Source organism: Metarhizium robertsii, assembly GCF_000187425.2.
Source record: "Metarhizium robertsii ARSEF 23 chromosome Unknown MAA_Scf_5, whole genome shotgun sequence".
NCBI lineage: Eukaryota > Fungi > Ascomycota > Sordariomycetes > Hypocreales > Clavicipitaceae > Metarhizium > Metarhizium robertsii.
In genome coordinates, this window is record NW_011942193.1 from 1,997,700 (window position 1) to 2,011,189 (window position 13,490).

The 13,490-nt window shown below is 53.1% G+C and overlaps 6 protein-coding genes across 6 annotated transcripts; 3 read left to right on the plus strand and 3 right to left on the minus strand.

Moving 5' to 3' along the window:
* Positions 1–286: 286 nt before the first annotated feature.
* On the minus strand, positions 287–2,860 carry MAA_04062 (uncharacterized protein; the record flags this gene model as incomplete). The annotated part of the gene is made up of 1 exon (XM_007822060.1): positions 287–2,860. One exon carries the CDS (start codon positions 2,858–2,860, stop codon positions 287–289), a length of 2,574 nt encoding a protein of 857 aa, XP_007820251.1.
* Positions 2,861–4,242: 1,382 nt separating this feature from the next.
* On the plus strand, positions 4,243–5,225 carry MAA_04061 (uncharacterized protein; the record flags this gene model as incomplete). The annotated part of the gene is made up of 2 exons (XM_007822059.1): positions 4,243–5,068; positions 5,143–5,225. 2 exons carry the CDS (start codon positions 4,243–4,245, stop codon positions 5,223–5,225), a joined length of 909 nt encoding a protein of 302 aa, XP_007820250.1.
* Positions 5,226–5,399: 174 nt separating this feature from the next.
* On the minus strand, positions 5,400–6,625 carry MAA_04060 (RNA recognition motif domain protein; the record flags this gene model as incomplete). The annotated part of the gene is made up of 2 exons (XM_007822058.1): positions 5,400–6,269; positions 6,368–6,625. The coding sequence occupies 2 exons, from the start codon at positions 6,623–6,625 to the stop codon at positions 5,400–5,402; spliced, it is 1,128 nt and encodes a 375-aa protein (XP_007820249.1).
* A 415-nt stretch (positions 6,626–7,040) lies between these two features.
* MAA_04059 (26S proteasome complex ubiquitin receptor, subunit Rpn13) lies at positions 7,041–8,600 on the minus strand (the record flags this gene model as incomplete). The annotated part of the gene is made up of 4 exons (XM_007822057.1): positions 7,041–7,584; positions 7,838–8,339; positions 8,392–8,464; positions 8,550–8,600. The coding sequence occupies 4 exons, from the start codon at positions 8,598–8,600 to the stop codon at positions 7,041–7,043; spliced, it is 1,170 nt and encodes a 389-aa protein (XP_007820248.1).
* Positions 8,601–9,704: 1,104 nt separating this feature from the next.
* Positions 9,705–10,879, plus strand: MAA_04058 (DNA replication complex GINS protein PSF1; the record flags this gene model as incomplete). The annotated part of the gene is made up of 3 exons (XM_007822056.1): positions 9,705–9,791; positions 10,206–10,732; positions 10,786–10,879. 3 exons carry the CDS (start codon positions 9,705–9,707, stop codon positions 10,877–10,879), a joined length of 708 nt encoding a protein of 235 aa, XP_007820247.1.
* A 1,261-nt stretch (positions 10,880–12,140) lies between these two features.
* Positions 12,141–13,010, plus strand: MAA_04057 (PaxU; the record flags this gene model as incomplete). Its single annotated transcript, XM_007822055.1, has 1 exon — positions 12,141–13,010. One exon carries the CDS (start codon positions 12,141–12,143, stop codon positions 13,008–13,010), a length of 870 nt encoding a protein of 289 aa, XP_007820246.1.
* Between the last annotated feature and the right edge of the window lie 480 nt (positions 13,011–13,490).

Below are 13,490 nucleotides of genomic sequence, written 5' to 3' on the forward strand. Positions count from 1 at the left end.
ACGGTTACAAAGTGCACGTCATGGAACGTATCTCAGTCTCTCTCAGCTCAGTTGATCAACGAACTTAAGAAACAGCCATGCCCGAGCGAGGCCGACTTTATTGCATCCACACATACGTATATACACATCGTAAATGTTTCTACGGCATAGAATCGTCCCATGGAATCCGGCCGCACGACCCAGTTTGTTAATGAAAGAAAGAAAAGTCATTCCCAGCGCCCTGTACACCAGTCCATCTAGAACAGAAGAATAAAACACACAACATCAAACAACAGATATGCCCAAATCATGCCGTCGGGTCCGACTCGACACCTTCATCACCCTCCTCAGGCGGCGCCTCAACCGGCAGCTCGACATCCTTGACAGGATGCAGCAACATGGCCGGGACGCACATCCTCCCCTCACCACCACGCATATTGCCCACGCCCGAGCCCTCCTTGGTCTCGTCCCGGTTCTTCTCAAACTCCTCGCCGCCGTCATTATTCACCTTGAGGCCAACCCATCTCTTGTACAGGTTGGGCGCGAAGCCAGAGTTGTAGAACCAGCTCAGCCCCTTGAGGTTGTGCTCGCGCTCGCCAAAGACGCTGGTTCTCGCGCCGCCGCTGGAACCGTCCCGGCCGCCATTGTACGTCTGCGCCATGTACTCGACGGGCCACTTGCGATCGACGTACATGGGGTGCGGCGCGTAAACGGCCTTGTAGCCGTGCTGGAGGGCGACGGTGGCGGGCCACATCTCCGGGAACGCAAACTGCTTCTTGAACGCCGTCATGCGGTGCATCTTCATGAGCAGACGCCGCGACATGCGAGACGTGGTGATCATGGCGGCGCGGCGTGGCGGGAGCGGTCGTGTGCGGTTATACCCCGTGATGTCCTCCTTGAGAACCCATGTCGTGCCCTCGGGATCAAAGATGGGGTTCAATGAGATGTAATCTGCTTCCTCGCCGACGCCCCATTTGTACTTGTCCGCCTCGTACGTGGTCGGTGCAACGGGATCGGCTTCCGTCTCAAACCAGTCCTGCTCCTCGGCTGGTCGAAGGGGTCCCCAGATCATCCGGGAGCCCATAGATGGCGTCGTATCGGGCGTCTTTTCACCCGGCATCTTCTTCCAGACATTGTCAGCGCCAACGGTGCCCATTTCGCTCTGCACGCGGGACATTTGTGAAAAGTCCTCCCAGGTGCCGTGCACGCTGGGGAAGTAGAAGCGGGAGTTGCGTTCCCAGAGCCCCTTTCTAGGCTGCGCCTTGGCCCATTCCTCGAGCTTGGTGACAAAGTCGTAGTAGTGGCCCGTATACCGGACGTCCATTTCCCACTGCCAAAAGTAGTCGTATTCGGGGTGCAGGTAGGCAAAGTGTTGCATGGCCATAGAGAGGCCTCTGTAGACGCCGTGGACGGGCAGATCCGGTCCGCGAGTCCACAGATCGTAAATGCCCTGGTACAGAGCCAGCATTTGGGTTTCCGTCCAGAGGGTGACGAGGCCTTGGAATTCCTTGGGGATGGTCTCGTTGATCCGCTTCTGATAGGCTTCGTGGTCAGCCCAGATGGGGTGTTTGCCGTCCTCTTTGACCTGGACAAGGAGATGGACGTCGTATCTGCCGCCAGACGCCATGGATAACTCGGCAATCATGGACCGGATGTTGGCAATGTCGTCTTCGCGGAAGAGATACGAGTCCCAACATCGAACTACAATTGCTGTTCTGGCAGTGCTTCCGGTACTGGCGCTGCCCTTGGTGCTCTCGGAAAAGGCAGGGGTGGCCGTGGGCTTCTCGGCCTCTTGAGTAGTGTTGGAATCTCTGACGGCGTCCTTGTCCTCGGACCGACGAGCCAAGATGCTCTCGGCGCTGGACTGACCGATATAGAACCCATGAGAAGAAGGCGTCATGGGCGGCAGAGCCTTGTATCGTCCAACATTGGCATTGTAGCATCGACGCTGTACGTCGGCCCAGTCCACAGATCGGTAGTCCACGCGTGGCGTCTTTTCCCACACGGCATCGAAGCCCTCGTTCTCACCGTGCTCCCCGGTACTCAGACCGCCCATTCGTTGAGAATACCCAAAGCCGTACGGTCCATACCGGCCATACCGCTCAAAGCAAATGTCGTCAGGGAGCTTAAGAACTTCATAGGACCCCGATACGTGCTCGGGAAAGCCGTAGGTTCTGCCATTGTAGTACCTCAACGGAGGCACGCGTACTTTTCCAGCAGCATCAATGAAACACTCCTGAATATCAGACTCCTTCTTCGCAGTAGGATACGTCTCCCACGACAAGCTAGGGGGCAGCTCCTCGTCAATCACATCCCGAACAGTCTTGACAGCAGCAGATTCGTCTCCCAAAGTCGTCGAGACCACGGGCTCTTTCGCAACTGGATACGACGGTTCACTCTCGTTAAACGGCTTCAACGTCCGGATCCCACCGTAGTATCTCTCTAAAAACGGAAAACTCTCCCACAACGGTGGCGGCGGTGTCGTCGTCTTGACTTGTCCATTTGCCACTTTCCAATTCTCAACTTGGCTTGCACGCACAAGACTGAGCACCATGAGGACAATTGTGCCAATCCCGCCGATGAGCACCCATCGGGTTACTTTTGTCGGCAGCCGATAGGGATATAGTCGTGAGAACCCATGTTTGGGAGGCTGCTGTAGTAGTTTCCGCTTCGGCAGTAGCAACAGGCCACTGGGCGCCGAGTCGGATACATTCCTTGAACTATACAGCGATGAAGACCCCGAGTGGTATGACCCGTCAGACTCGTCGTCTGAGTAGTCATATTCGTCATCCGAGTAACGTTCTTTAGTCGGTGATTGTGGATTCTCGTAGAGCGGCAGCCGCTGTTCGCGGGACCGGAGAGGGTTGGAGAGCAGCCCCATGAGGGCGGTGGCCGTACCGACTACATATCCATTGTTAATGCCTTTTACAGAAACAGAAATTCCACCAGACGAACGAGAGAGCAGCGAACCTACTGTGAAGTGTCTCAATGGGGAGCACGCAAGGTATGCGGCAAGGTAAACTTAGGCGGGCGGATATATCATCCACGTGCTAATGCTGGAATGCTCCAACTTTATCATGTGTGTTGCGTTCCAGTCGTGGGATAAAACAGCAAGAAAATGGTCATGTACAATTTTTAGTCATGCGGCATGAAGGGAAATTTCTACCGCAAAACGATGTCTCAGCCCAGGCAAAGGTTGGCTGTGGATTGGGTCATGCGTGTTGGCAGGGGATCAGATGCGGTTGCCGAGCAACGCGGTGACGAGCCATGCCTCGTCCAACCGCGTCATGACGCAGTGACACGCACACCGACAGCGTGCTTGGCGGGTTGCACATTCGAGTCCGATTACGGGATGCCATTGAAGTGCGTATGCTTGCCAAAAGATCTAGAACGCCTGATTGCAATTGCGTGGAATCTGGTGAAGCGGAAAGAGAGATTTCGTCTACTCCGTACAGAGCATACATAGGCGTTGCATGGTGTGCTGATGCCCAATGGACCACCATGAGAAATTGCGGTGATGGTTTTACCGCCCTGGCGTCAAAATATCTGTTGTCCGTGAGTCTGGTTGAATACAAACGCACTGCATATGTAGTGTCTGGTACCAGTTGACACTTGGATTCTATCCGCGGCTGGTCGTCGCAATAAAGGCGAAGGCGGTCCCCGCTCATGGCAAGACGAGACGACATGTCAAGTGCTGCAAAGAGTCTCGACTCCCGAATCACGACGAGCCCAAAACCCAAAATTCAACCAGCATCGGCAGCCCAACGCCATGGCTGGCCGGATACCGCAACACCGCCCTTTTCAACTGGCCGAGAACTCACAGGGCGCTACCGTTTGACCTAGCGCAGCGCATAACTTGCAATGTTCGCATCGAGCAAGCAGCCCGGTGACCCGGTGGCTTCATGTACGGATTACTAGATGCAGCTGCCAACAACCATTTACATACTAACAGTCACGGGGGCAGCCTTGTGAAACTCCTCCTGCAGAGGGCCTATCACGGAGAGCAATAACGTGGATTTAAATCGTCCGATACCAAAGGATGTGTCAGGTTTGGGTCGGTGGCTTTTGGGAGCTGCCAGGCCATGTGTGGCATAAAAGACTGGTTCTAGGACAAGCCCATCTTGAGATGGAATCGCGAGAGCTCCTCTGTGCATCAGCACGCCGAATCTCGTCTTGTCCATTGTGTCTACTGGGACGGTATAGAGTGTTGGACCAAGTCGTTCCCTACAATAAACATCCGTAACCTGTCTCTCTTGGGCAAACATGTCCGTCACCATCGCGTCAGCCACCTCTACTCTGACTCCCGAGCACGACGTCGTAACTCTAACATCTTCCCCTCCTCCTCCCCTTCCTCCACCACAGTCATCACCATCATCGTGTCAACTGCACCAGAAGCCAATATCAGTCACCCTCACCGGCTCCAGCATCTTCACCCTCTCCGCCGCCCTCCTCATCTCAATCCACTGCCTGGGATCGGCCCTCACCGAATGGCTCATCCTCCTGACCCCTCTCCTCGTGCTCGTCCACAACGACTACGAAAACTTCCTCAGCCTCGGGCCCGGGGGCACATCGCCCACCTTCTACGGCTACCTGCAGATATCGTGGTGGCGTCTCTGGGCTCTCCGTGACCCGTTCACGCCGCCCGCCCACCTCGCCGTCAACCACGCCTCGCCATCCGGCACCCTGCGCTCACAAAGCCTGCCCTACCGCTCTGGCCCTCGGCCCCGGGTGGTGGGCATCGCTCCCCAGCGGCAGCTGGACCAGCACGGCGCCCGGAATAGCTACCACACGCTGCGGAGGGCAATGGTGAAGCTGGGCAACGGGAGCCCCCTCAAGTTCGGCACCGAGAGGTCGTGCGTGGAGAAACACGGGCTGGCCTTGTTTGCGAAGCACGCGCTGCGGACGAATTGCCAGGGCGAGATTGTTCATGTCCACGACTCGGATCATTCCATGCACATGTGCTTGCACCCGGATGACATTGGGGAGGTGTTGGCCAAGGGGTGGGGGCAGATGCATCCGCTTGCGAGAAAGGGCTGGTTTCTGCAGATGCCGGTGGCGCCGAATTTTATCATGATTTATGCTCCGAGGAGTAAGTGACAATGTCTTGTTGATCACTTTGCATGAATCATGTACACAAGTCTGTATATTGCTAACGCTTCATAGATGAACAAGAGTTGCAAATCGTATATAGGATCATCGAAGCGGCGATTTGGTACATTTCGGAGGAGAAGGCCTCCCTTTCTTAGTTCTATCCATGGCGTACAAGGGGGAAACTAGGAGCATCGGCGTAGTCTTTTTTTTTCCTTTTTGTCAAATCCCAGGGAGCCGTGATATTGATACATGTATTTCGAGGGTATCTGCTTTATTTCAAATCTACTACTAATACAAAACGCACCACCCCTCCAAAAGCTACCCGTCCCCTATTCATCTGAATCATCATCCTTACTCGTATCTTTATCAGACTTCTTGAATTTCTCCTTGCCCGTCTTGAGGGAGGCCTCCACCACGCGCCCATCAAAGCTTCTCCCGTGCATAAGCTTGATACACGCCGCAGCCGACTCTGTATCCTTGAACCTCACCGACACAACGCCATCTACTTCTTGATCGTACAACACGACGCTCGTCACCGTACCCAACTTGGCACACTCGTCTCGAATGTCCTCCTTTATCTCCAACAAGGCAGCAGGGTCCTCATCCAACTCCTCAAGCGTAAACATGTGGCGCAGGATAACCGTCTTGTCCCTCTTTGAATTGGACTGCGTCATGGCTGGGTAAGGATCGTCGTCGTCCCAATCCGCCAACTTGGCGTCGAGCTTTTGCGTCTTCTTGATAATCTTTTGGCGGTCGCGATCGCTTCTCTGTGGCCGCTTGTCTTCCCGCCCGCCGTTGCTACCACCGCCTGGAGTCCCGTCCGTTTCGTACTGGACCTTTTTGTAGCTTGAGTCTGCGGCCTGGACTCGCATCCTGCCTTCTCGTGTCCCCGTGGCATTCATGCGAAAATCCGTGTCGTCTAGTAGCATAATTGCCATTTCTACGCTCTGTGGCTTGAAGAACACAATCAATGCGTCGCCCTTGAAGTTCCCCGCCTCATCTGAGTACAGCTTGATCCTCGGCGCACCACTGTCAATCTCCTCGGCAATGACACCTCCCTTGCGCGAGAACAATTCGTGGACTTCAGACACCGTGGCATCAAGAGGCAAGCCGGTGACGTAGACGGCGGTGTTTTCTCGCGGCCGTGGAGGTGCTTTTTGCTTCTTATTCGGACGTGACGGCGGTGTTTGGTTGCTTCCCTGGCAATATGCGACTGTCAGGCTACGCCATTATTTCATTCTCATGCACGTAGAGGCGGCGAAATCACAATGTGGTGCTGCAGGCAACAAGAGCTCACCTCGGACCCATTCTCCGTGTCAAGATGTCTCTTCCTTGTACGGCCTTGTAATTCTTGTGCCAAAGAGTCTTGTCCATAATTGTGCTCCTCGTGGTCTAGGGGTTCCTCCTCCGCAGGCACCCATCGTTTCAGGTGCGCATCGAACTCGAACTCAGTACCGTCGTCGTGAACAGCGATGAATTTGTTGTCGAGGCGTGAAAACGATATCCGGTCGTCGCCGTCGAACTCCTGGATATCGGTCGGGAATGGCAGGTCCATTTTGGCTGCTCTACCCTCGCAATCGACAAAGCATGGAATGTGAAAGGAGTTGCTCGTCCGCGCCGAGGGCGGTGCCAGCTTTCCTGGACAGCTTGACGTCTGTACGTCAGACCCACGAGTCGTACGTGGGGCCAGCATTTTGGAGATGGGCAATCACAGTCACTTGCTGGAGGGACATGTTTTGATTTAGCAATGTCAGCTCAATAAACTTAAAAACAGCATTTCTAATGTATTTCCCTGGTTCCTGGGTGTGTCCTTGGTATGTAGGATGCCCGTTTATTTTAGAGGCCTGTCTTGCCCAAGTCTGGCGTGTGCAAATAGCAGTATTCTACATGCCACGCTCAGGTACACTACATGAACGTGTGTCCCGTTTGTCAACCACACCTCGGCTTTTCAGGGACGTTAAATCATTTGTTCACTGCCTCCGCTCTTGAACAGTCTTTCTAACGCCATCTACAAAAACCTTGACTGCCTGGCCTCCTCCCAGCGGCATGCCGCTGCCCTGCATGTAGCCACCGTTCTCAACCCTAATGCCCAGGGCATCCGCAACCCCGGGAAGTCCGCCATCCCTCAACGCCATGGTTAAAACCCCCAGGGCCTGGTGAAGCTGAGGGCTTCTCAAAACCTTCTTCAATAAGCTTCGTTTGTCGTCCAACGAGAGCGATGCCTTGGCTGCCTCAATAGCATGCGCTGATGGCTCCTTCTGGCTTTCTTCTCGAGCTGTTCCAGTGGCAAGGACAATGACAGACGGTGGCAGAAAGCTCAACAAAGAATCAATGTATTCAGGTGCTGCGCTGTCTATCACTGGCACTGTGATTGCGGTGGGCAAGAGATGATTGAGGTAAGGATATGGCACGTCCGACTGTTGCTGGTGTCCCCCCGAAAGTCCTTGCTGGCCTCTCAAAGATTCCAGGAAGTTTCTCACGGCTGCTGCGGCGTCTGGTGCTGACGAGGAAGCCCTAGAGGCTGGTCAGCTTAAAATCACGAGATTATCCACTCAGAAAGTACATGTTCATGCGTCATTTGTTTAGCTTTCTTCTGCTGCGACATGCGAGACTCTAGTAGTAATACAGTCACTGGGACGGACATTGATTGTGAACCCTTTCCGCTCTTCCCGGCACCACATAGCTTGCAACGGCCAAAAAGCGAGAAGACAAAAATAACTGCAGCTTCTTTGGAGGGGAAACCGCCTTGCAATGGGGGATGACCTACGCTCTGGCACCATCAGCACCACCCTCTCTTGACTCTTCGCCCTCTTCTCTGACGTCTCCTCCAGTGGCATCAGGACCGGCCCCGCCGCTCCCGCCACCATGATGGGCATGTTGACCCCGCGTGCCTTCGACATCCTCCATGGTTTCGTCATCGTCATCGTCTCGATCGTCGACGTTTCGGACAGAAGCCAGCTCGCTCGTCACATTAACCTCTTCACCCTGTAGCAGTCTGTTCACAATGTCACCAATCTTGCGATCTCTGGGGCTAAACCAGCTGGGGTTCCCATCGCGACTTTGTGGTTTTGACTGCATCCAGAACAGGTAGCGCTGGGACGAAGATGCAAACTTCAGAACAAAAATACGGCCATTCGTCTTTGCGGTGGGTTCGGAATTTGAGTTTTGTTCGTAAGGGACAAAGCTGCCATCAGTTGGCACCATGACTAGATCAAGTTCCGGCTCATCAAGAGTCTGATCGCGTTTGCGCCAACAAAAATGTATCAAGTCTTGCAGGTGTTAGAACCAACCGATGTTAGCCTCAAAATTGAAGGAGCGTACCATCTTCAGAGTATAGATAGAGATATCCAGGCTGAGGCTGAGGCTTAACCTTGAGAGGCCGCGACGAGCCGTCCTATGAAGATGAGACGTCAGTGAGAAACGAGGTCAAACAAGCATGGAGACAATGTAACGGCACGGCAAGGGCAGGAGCGGCATACGTCAACCTCGCATTGGCCAGCCTTGAAGGTGATGATGGGCGCAATAGGCATTTTGTCTCGCGCTCTGGCAAAGAGTCCAGACGGGTTCGTGTCAAAGGGATTGTGGTAGGGAACGAGAGCTGAACGACTGCAGGAACTCGAGAATGAGAATGTAAATGGAGCTTGCACACTAAGTACTCGAGGCAATAGGCTGCTAGAGCTCTTACGTCGGGTTCAGTGGCGCTGTGGGCTCAAGTGGTGACGGTGGTCCACGGCCCGACGCTTTCTCCGCTCATTTCTCCCAAGGGTTGGTCAGGGATCCACTACACGGAGCTGGGGCAGGCAAAACAAATAAATTTCTAGCCACTCCATGCTGATTTCTTGACCTGCACCTCTACTTTTTTCCAAAGAAAAAAAAAACTAAACAAGTCATGTAGACGCCATGCCGCAGCATCAATTGCCTGCATCCATGGCTTGCAGGACACCTTTGTCCATCTTGGTTGGAGCCTCGGCTTTATTCTCAGCCTGCAAGCTCAATTGTTTCTTGAATGTAAGTTTCTACAATTCTACGGCACGCCCGAGGTCACTTCTTCCACGATGGCAAGTTGCCAGGACTTTAATGATGAGAACAATTGGTCCGTGTTTCGGAGGCGGACTCAAGACCCGCCGACTGACGAAATCACAAGCATTTATGCATCTCTGAACACTGTCCGCTCGCTCATGTTTTTTTTTCGAGTTCTAATGCCAACAAACTCGCTAACTAGCATTTTCAGTGACAGATTCCGTTAGCATTGATCAAGATGTGGCTCGTAGTACTGCGACCCGGAGCTCGTTCGTCAAATGACTCTTATCCTGGTAGAGGGAGAAGCAGAGGGTATTCTGAGCTCGAGTCCCGGCGTATATTTGCAAGCTACTCCCCATACGTCGAGCTGTAGTAGGTTGTAGTTAGCATTTGAATCGTGTGAACAAATTGAGATGTGCCATCTCTGCTTGGCGGTCCGATCATCTCATCTCAGTAGTAGTATACGAGATGACTCGGTAAACAAAGGTACTCTGATCATGCAGTCATATGAGCACTCTTCACTACTTTCCCATCTGTACTTCGTACTGCGTACTATTTTGTTCCAGATTGTCGTTTTGCATCATTTGAGACGACTAGCGCAGCCCAAAGACATCATGACTACCGCTGAAGCCAGCCGGCATGCGGTTTCACGACTTCACACCAAGTATTGCGACCATGGCCTGCTACACGGTGCCTACCAGGTAGGCGGGTATCTTTGATTTCAATGTTCTGCATGCTGAAAGAAATTGGAGGTCTCCATCTCCACATGCAAGCACCAATTTTGCTATTGGCGGGGCAGGCAGCCAGCGCCAACCGCCAATCTTCTCAAATGTTAGCCAAGCTTGCTATGGAGTACATACTTGGTGATATAGCGGGGTAGGCCAACCTCTGTGCTCCCACTTGGAACGCGTCCGTCACTCGAGTCGCGTCCATCTCAAGACGTCCGCCACCCTTGGCCTCTTGTTTGTTAAGCAAAATTCGCGGAAAACCTGTCCCAGCCAAGAAGGGACAGACACCTCCCTTCCAACATGTACGGAGACATGGGAGTGAAACTGGTACGCAGATTCGAGAGAACGCATCCCGCAACCATGCCTCGGGACTAACTCATTGGCCAGGTTCAACACGCCAAAAGGACGCAGAACCTCGCCCACCTACCGCCATATCAAGCCGAGCTCGTTCGTGCAGTGACAAGAGAAGTGAGAGATCTCGACAAAGACGTCAAGGACCTTCTTGAACCATTTCAGGGCTCCTTCGACCCGTCCGCGGATCAAGCCGTTGCTTGCACCCTGCTCGTGAACCACTTGTCAATGCGACGTAACAAACGCTGCCTGTTGGCATACCACAGAACACGGACCGACAAGCTGGAAGAGCTTGTGTGGAATGGGTCAGACGTTGTTGATCTCTCCGGTCAGCAAGTACGCGACTCAAGTGCTGCAAACGGCGCGCCGACAGCTGGGGAGGCCTCGACGAGCAGTCTCAGCCCCCAAGAAGAGGAATACGTGCGGCAATATAGCGACTTACTGGCTGCTTATAAGGGTCAATGGACGGATATCGACTTGACTGGAAGTTTGGAACCGCCGCGGGATTTGTTCATCGACGTACGAGTGCTCAAGGACGCTGGTGAGATCCAGACGGAGTATGGGTATGTAGGAAGCATGGTTCCAGGCTATCAACGCCAGCTGACAACGACACTAGTGCTATTACATTGACGAAGAATAGCCAGTTCTATGTCCGGCAAGGCGATGTGGAGCGGTTGATTGCTCAGGGATATCTCCAGAAACTCGGCTGATGTGCCGGTTTCCGTTGGTTCATCAGCACTAAATACAGTGCCGCATGATGTCTTTACAGACTACTATGCAAGATCTTGTCGAGGAGACGACGTGAGGTGGCCCTCCGCCGATTCAGCCAGGGTGATGGGGAGTTTGTTCTTATGAAGACCGCAGCATGATCACCACTACACCAAAATGCCGGCTCCTGGTAACCTATACCCTTGGCGTACTGATGACAGTCAAATGCAGTGCGGCCCCATGCCTATAATCGCAACGGAGCTCTAACCCATTACCCGGGGACGGGCGTGGGACTGGGACGTCAATATCACGAGTTACGGCATTGCAAGTTCGGGTGTCAAACTGGTTCCTGCTGGTGGCGTGGCTCCAGTCGTTGGTTTAAAGATCCTTCCAAGTTTCTTGCCAATGGATGAAGAGTCTTGGTCGGTTGCCTACCGTTGCAGGAGACCAGAGAAGCTCCAACAGATCTGCAGGTCGACTCGTGTTATTAGGATCCAGCAAGGCGGTGTATTACTGCGGCAGCCGCTTTGTCGCCTAGCTATTGGAACCCTGATGGAAGTGCCAAGAATTCGTTCTTCTCGACAACGCACGGAGTATACAGCAACGAATCGATCCATCCAAGTCGTCCCTGCAAAAGTCCGAATGTCAGAAACTACACCCCGTACAGACCGTGCGTCGACCGGGATAGTGGAATTTTTCCCGCTGCCGTCCACGCCGCCTGACCGGCCCTTTTACCTAAATAGGCAGTGTTTGATCACAACATATTCTCCGTGCCTCGGCATCGAGCATCAAAGACTGACCCACCAACCGTGAAGCGTCCACTCACCTTGAATTGTCTGGTAACCCGCCAAGCCCACTGACCAATTAATCTACTATGTATTGTTGGGAACCCGATCCCAGCTCAGGACTACAAATACATGCAATTGCGCGAGCCAAGGGGTGAAAAAGTGTTGAGACTGGGGATGACGAAACACTAGGGAATTATGCCAATGCGATAAGTGGTTTTTGCCGATGCCTAAGCCCCATGCAATTCCCACTGGTGACGTGAAGATACCAGGCGATGAGAACAGATATATATATACCTATATATAGGTGAAGGAGAGCCGACATGGTGTGTTTTTAGCACTTCAAGGGCATTGATAAAAACGTCGAGCAACAGCCTGCCTTGGAAGTCTTTCATAATACGTATAGTCTTGTTCCCATCTTGTGTCTCTTGCATGTTGCATTTTTATTTGCTTGGCGTCGCATCTTCGTTGGGCAATAATGACATACAAAACCCCCGTCTTCCCAGGGTTCACGTTGCTGTCCGATCAAGTATTCACCCGACCCGGTGAAGCAATTGAATCCGAGGAGCAAAAGCAGCGCAGTGATGTCAATCCAACCATTGTTCTGCTGTACGGCTGGGGAGATGGCACCCCCAAACACGTTGCCAAATACGCCGACGGGTTCCGCGAACTCTTCCCGCACGCAACACAAGTCGTCATCCTCTCGCCAATCTATCGGGCCATGTTCTCCGATCTCCAAACCCGATCAGAACACATGGTTCCAGTCTTGAAAGCTCTTTCTGAAAAGTCGGCGACCCTCGAAAACGAGCGAATTCTGGTCCACGCCATGTCCAACACGGGAGGAATCAACTACGCCGCCACGCTGAACTCGTACCAAGAGGTTTTCGGCAAGCCCCTACCTCACCGGCTCCTCAGCCTGGATTCGACGCCGGGCAACACATATTGGTCATGGTCAAACGTCTCGCGCTGGTCGCGGGCAATGACTCTCGGAACGGCGGCCTGGTTCCCCTGGCCGTTTGCCATGACGCAGTCCATCTGGGCGGCGTTTCTGTCCGTGAGCTCGCTATATAAATGGATGATTGGACAAGAAAACCCGGGTACGTGGAGCGTCAGGGCTCTCAACAATGAAAAGTATGAGGTGGCGGGTGCGAGGAGGCTGTACTTGTACAGCAAGGAGGACGATCTCATTGGGTGGGAGGACATTGAGTCGAATGTTGCCGAGGCGAGGGCCTTGGGGAGAAAGGCTGATACAGAGATGTTTGATGGGAGTGGACACGTTGAGCATATGAGGAAGTTTCCCAAGCAGTATTGGGCTGCTATTCAGAGGGCTTGGCAACAGACTATATAGAAACAGGGGCTGCGATATACTACTATAGAATGGACTGGCGTTTGGGATATACATGCGGACAGCAAATAATAGATGTGTCTTGGAATGAAGTGTGACTTGGAGTAAGAGCACGAAGAAGTATCAATATAATACACTTAGGATGTCTCTTCCAATTAGTTGGACTTGTTTTGGAACACAAGTATGATATTGTTCTCGATGGTGAATGTGTAGGAAATATTGTTGAGTATGATTGGTTCGGAAGTGTCTAGTCGGCACACATTGAAATAGCTTCTGTTAAGTAGTTGAGCCTGACATGACGACGCTTGGCCGCAGGAACGCCGAGGAGGAAGGTAATTGACGGGCATTTTGATTTGATTGCGCAATTGAATGCAAAGTGAAGTACACTCAACAAGCCTTGCTGCGCTTTGGCTCGGCGCAGAAAAGAGGCTCGAGCTGTGTGGCGTTGGAGGTGGACTGGCAAATACTAACCACCATTTGCCG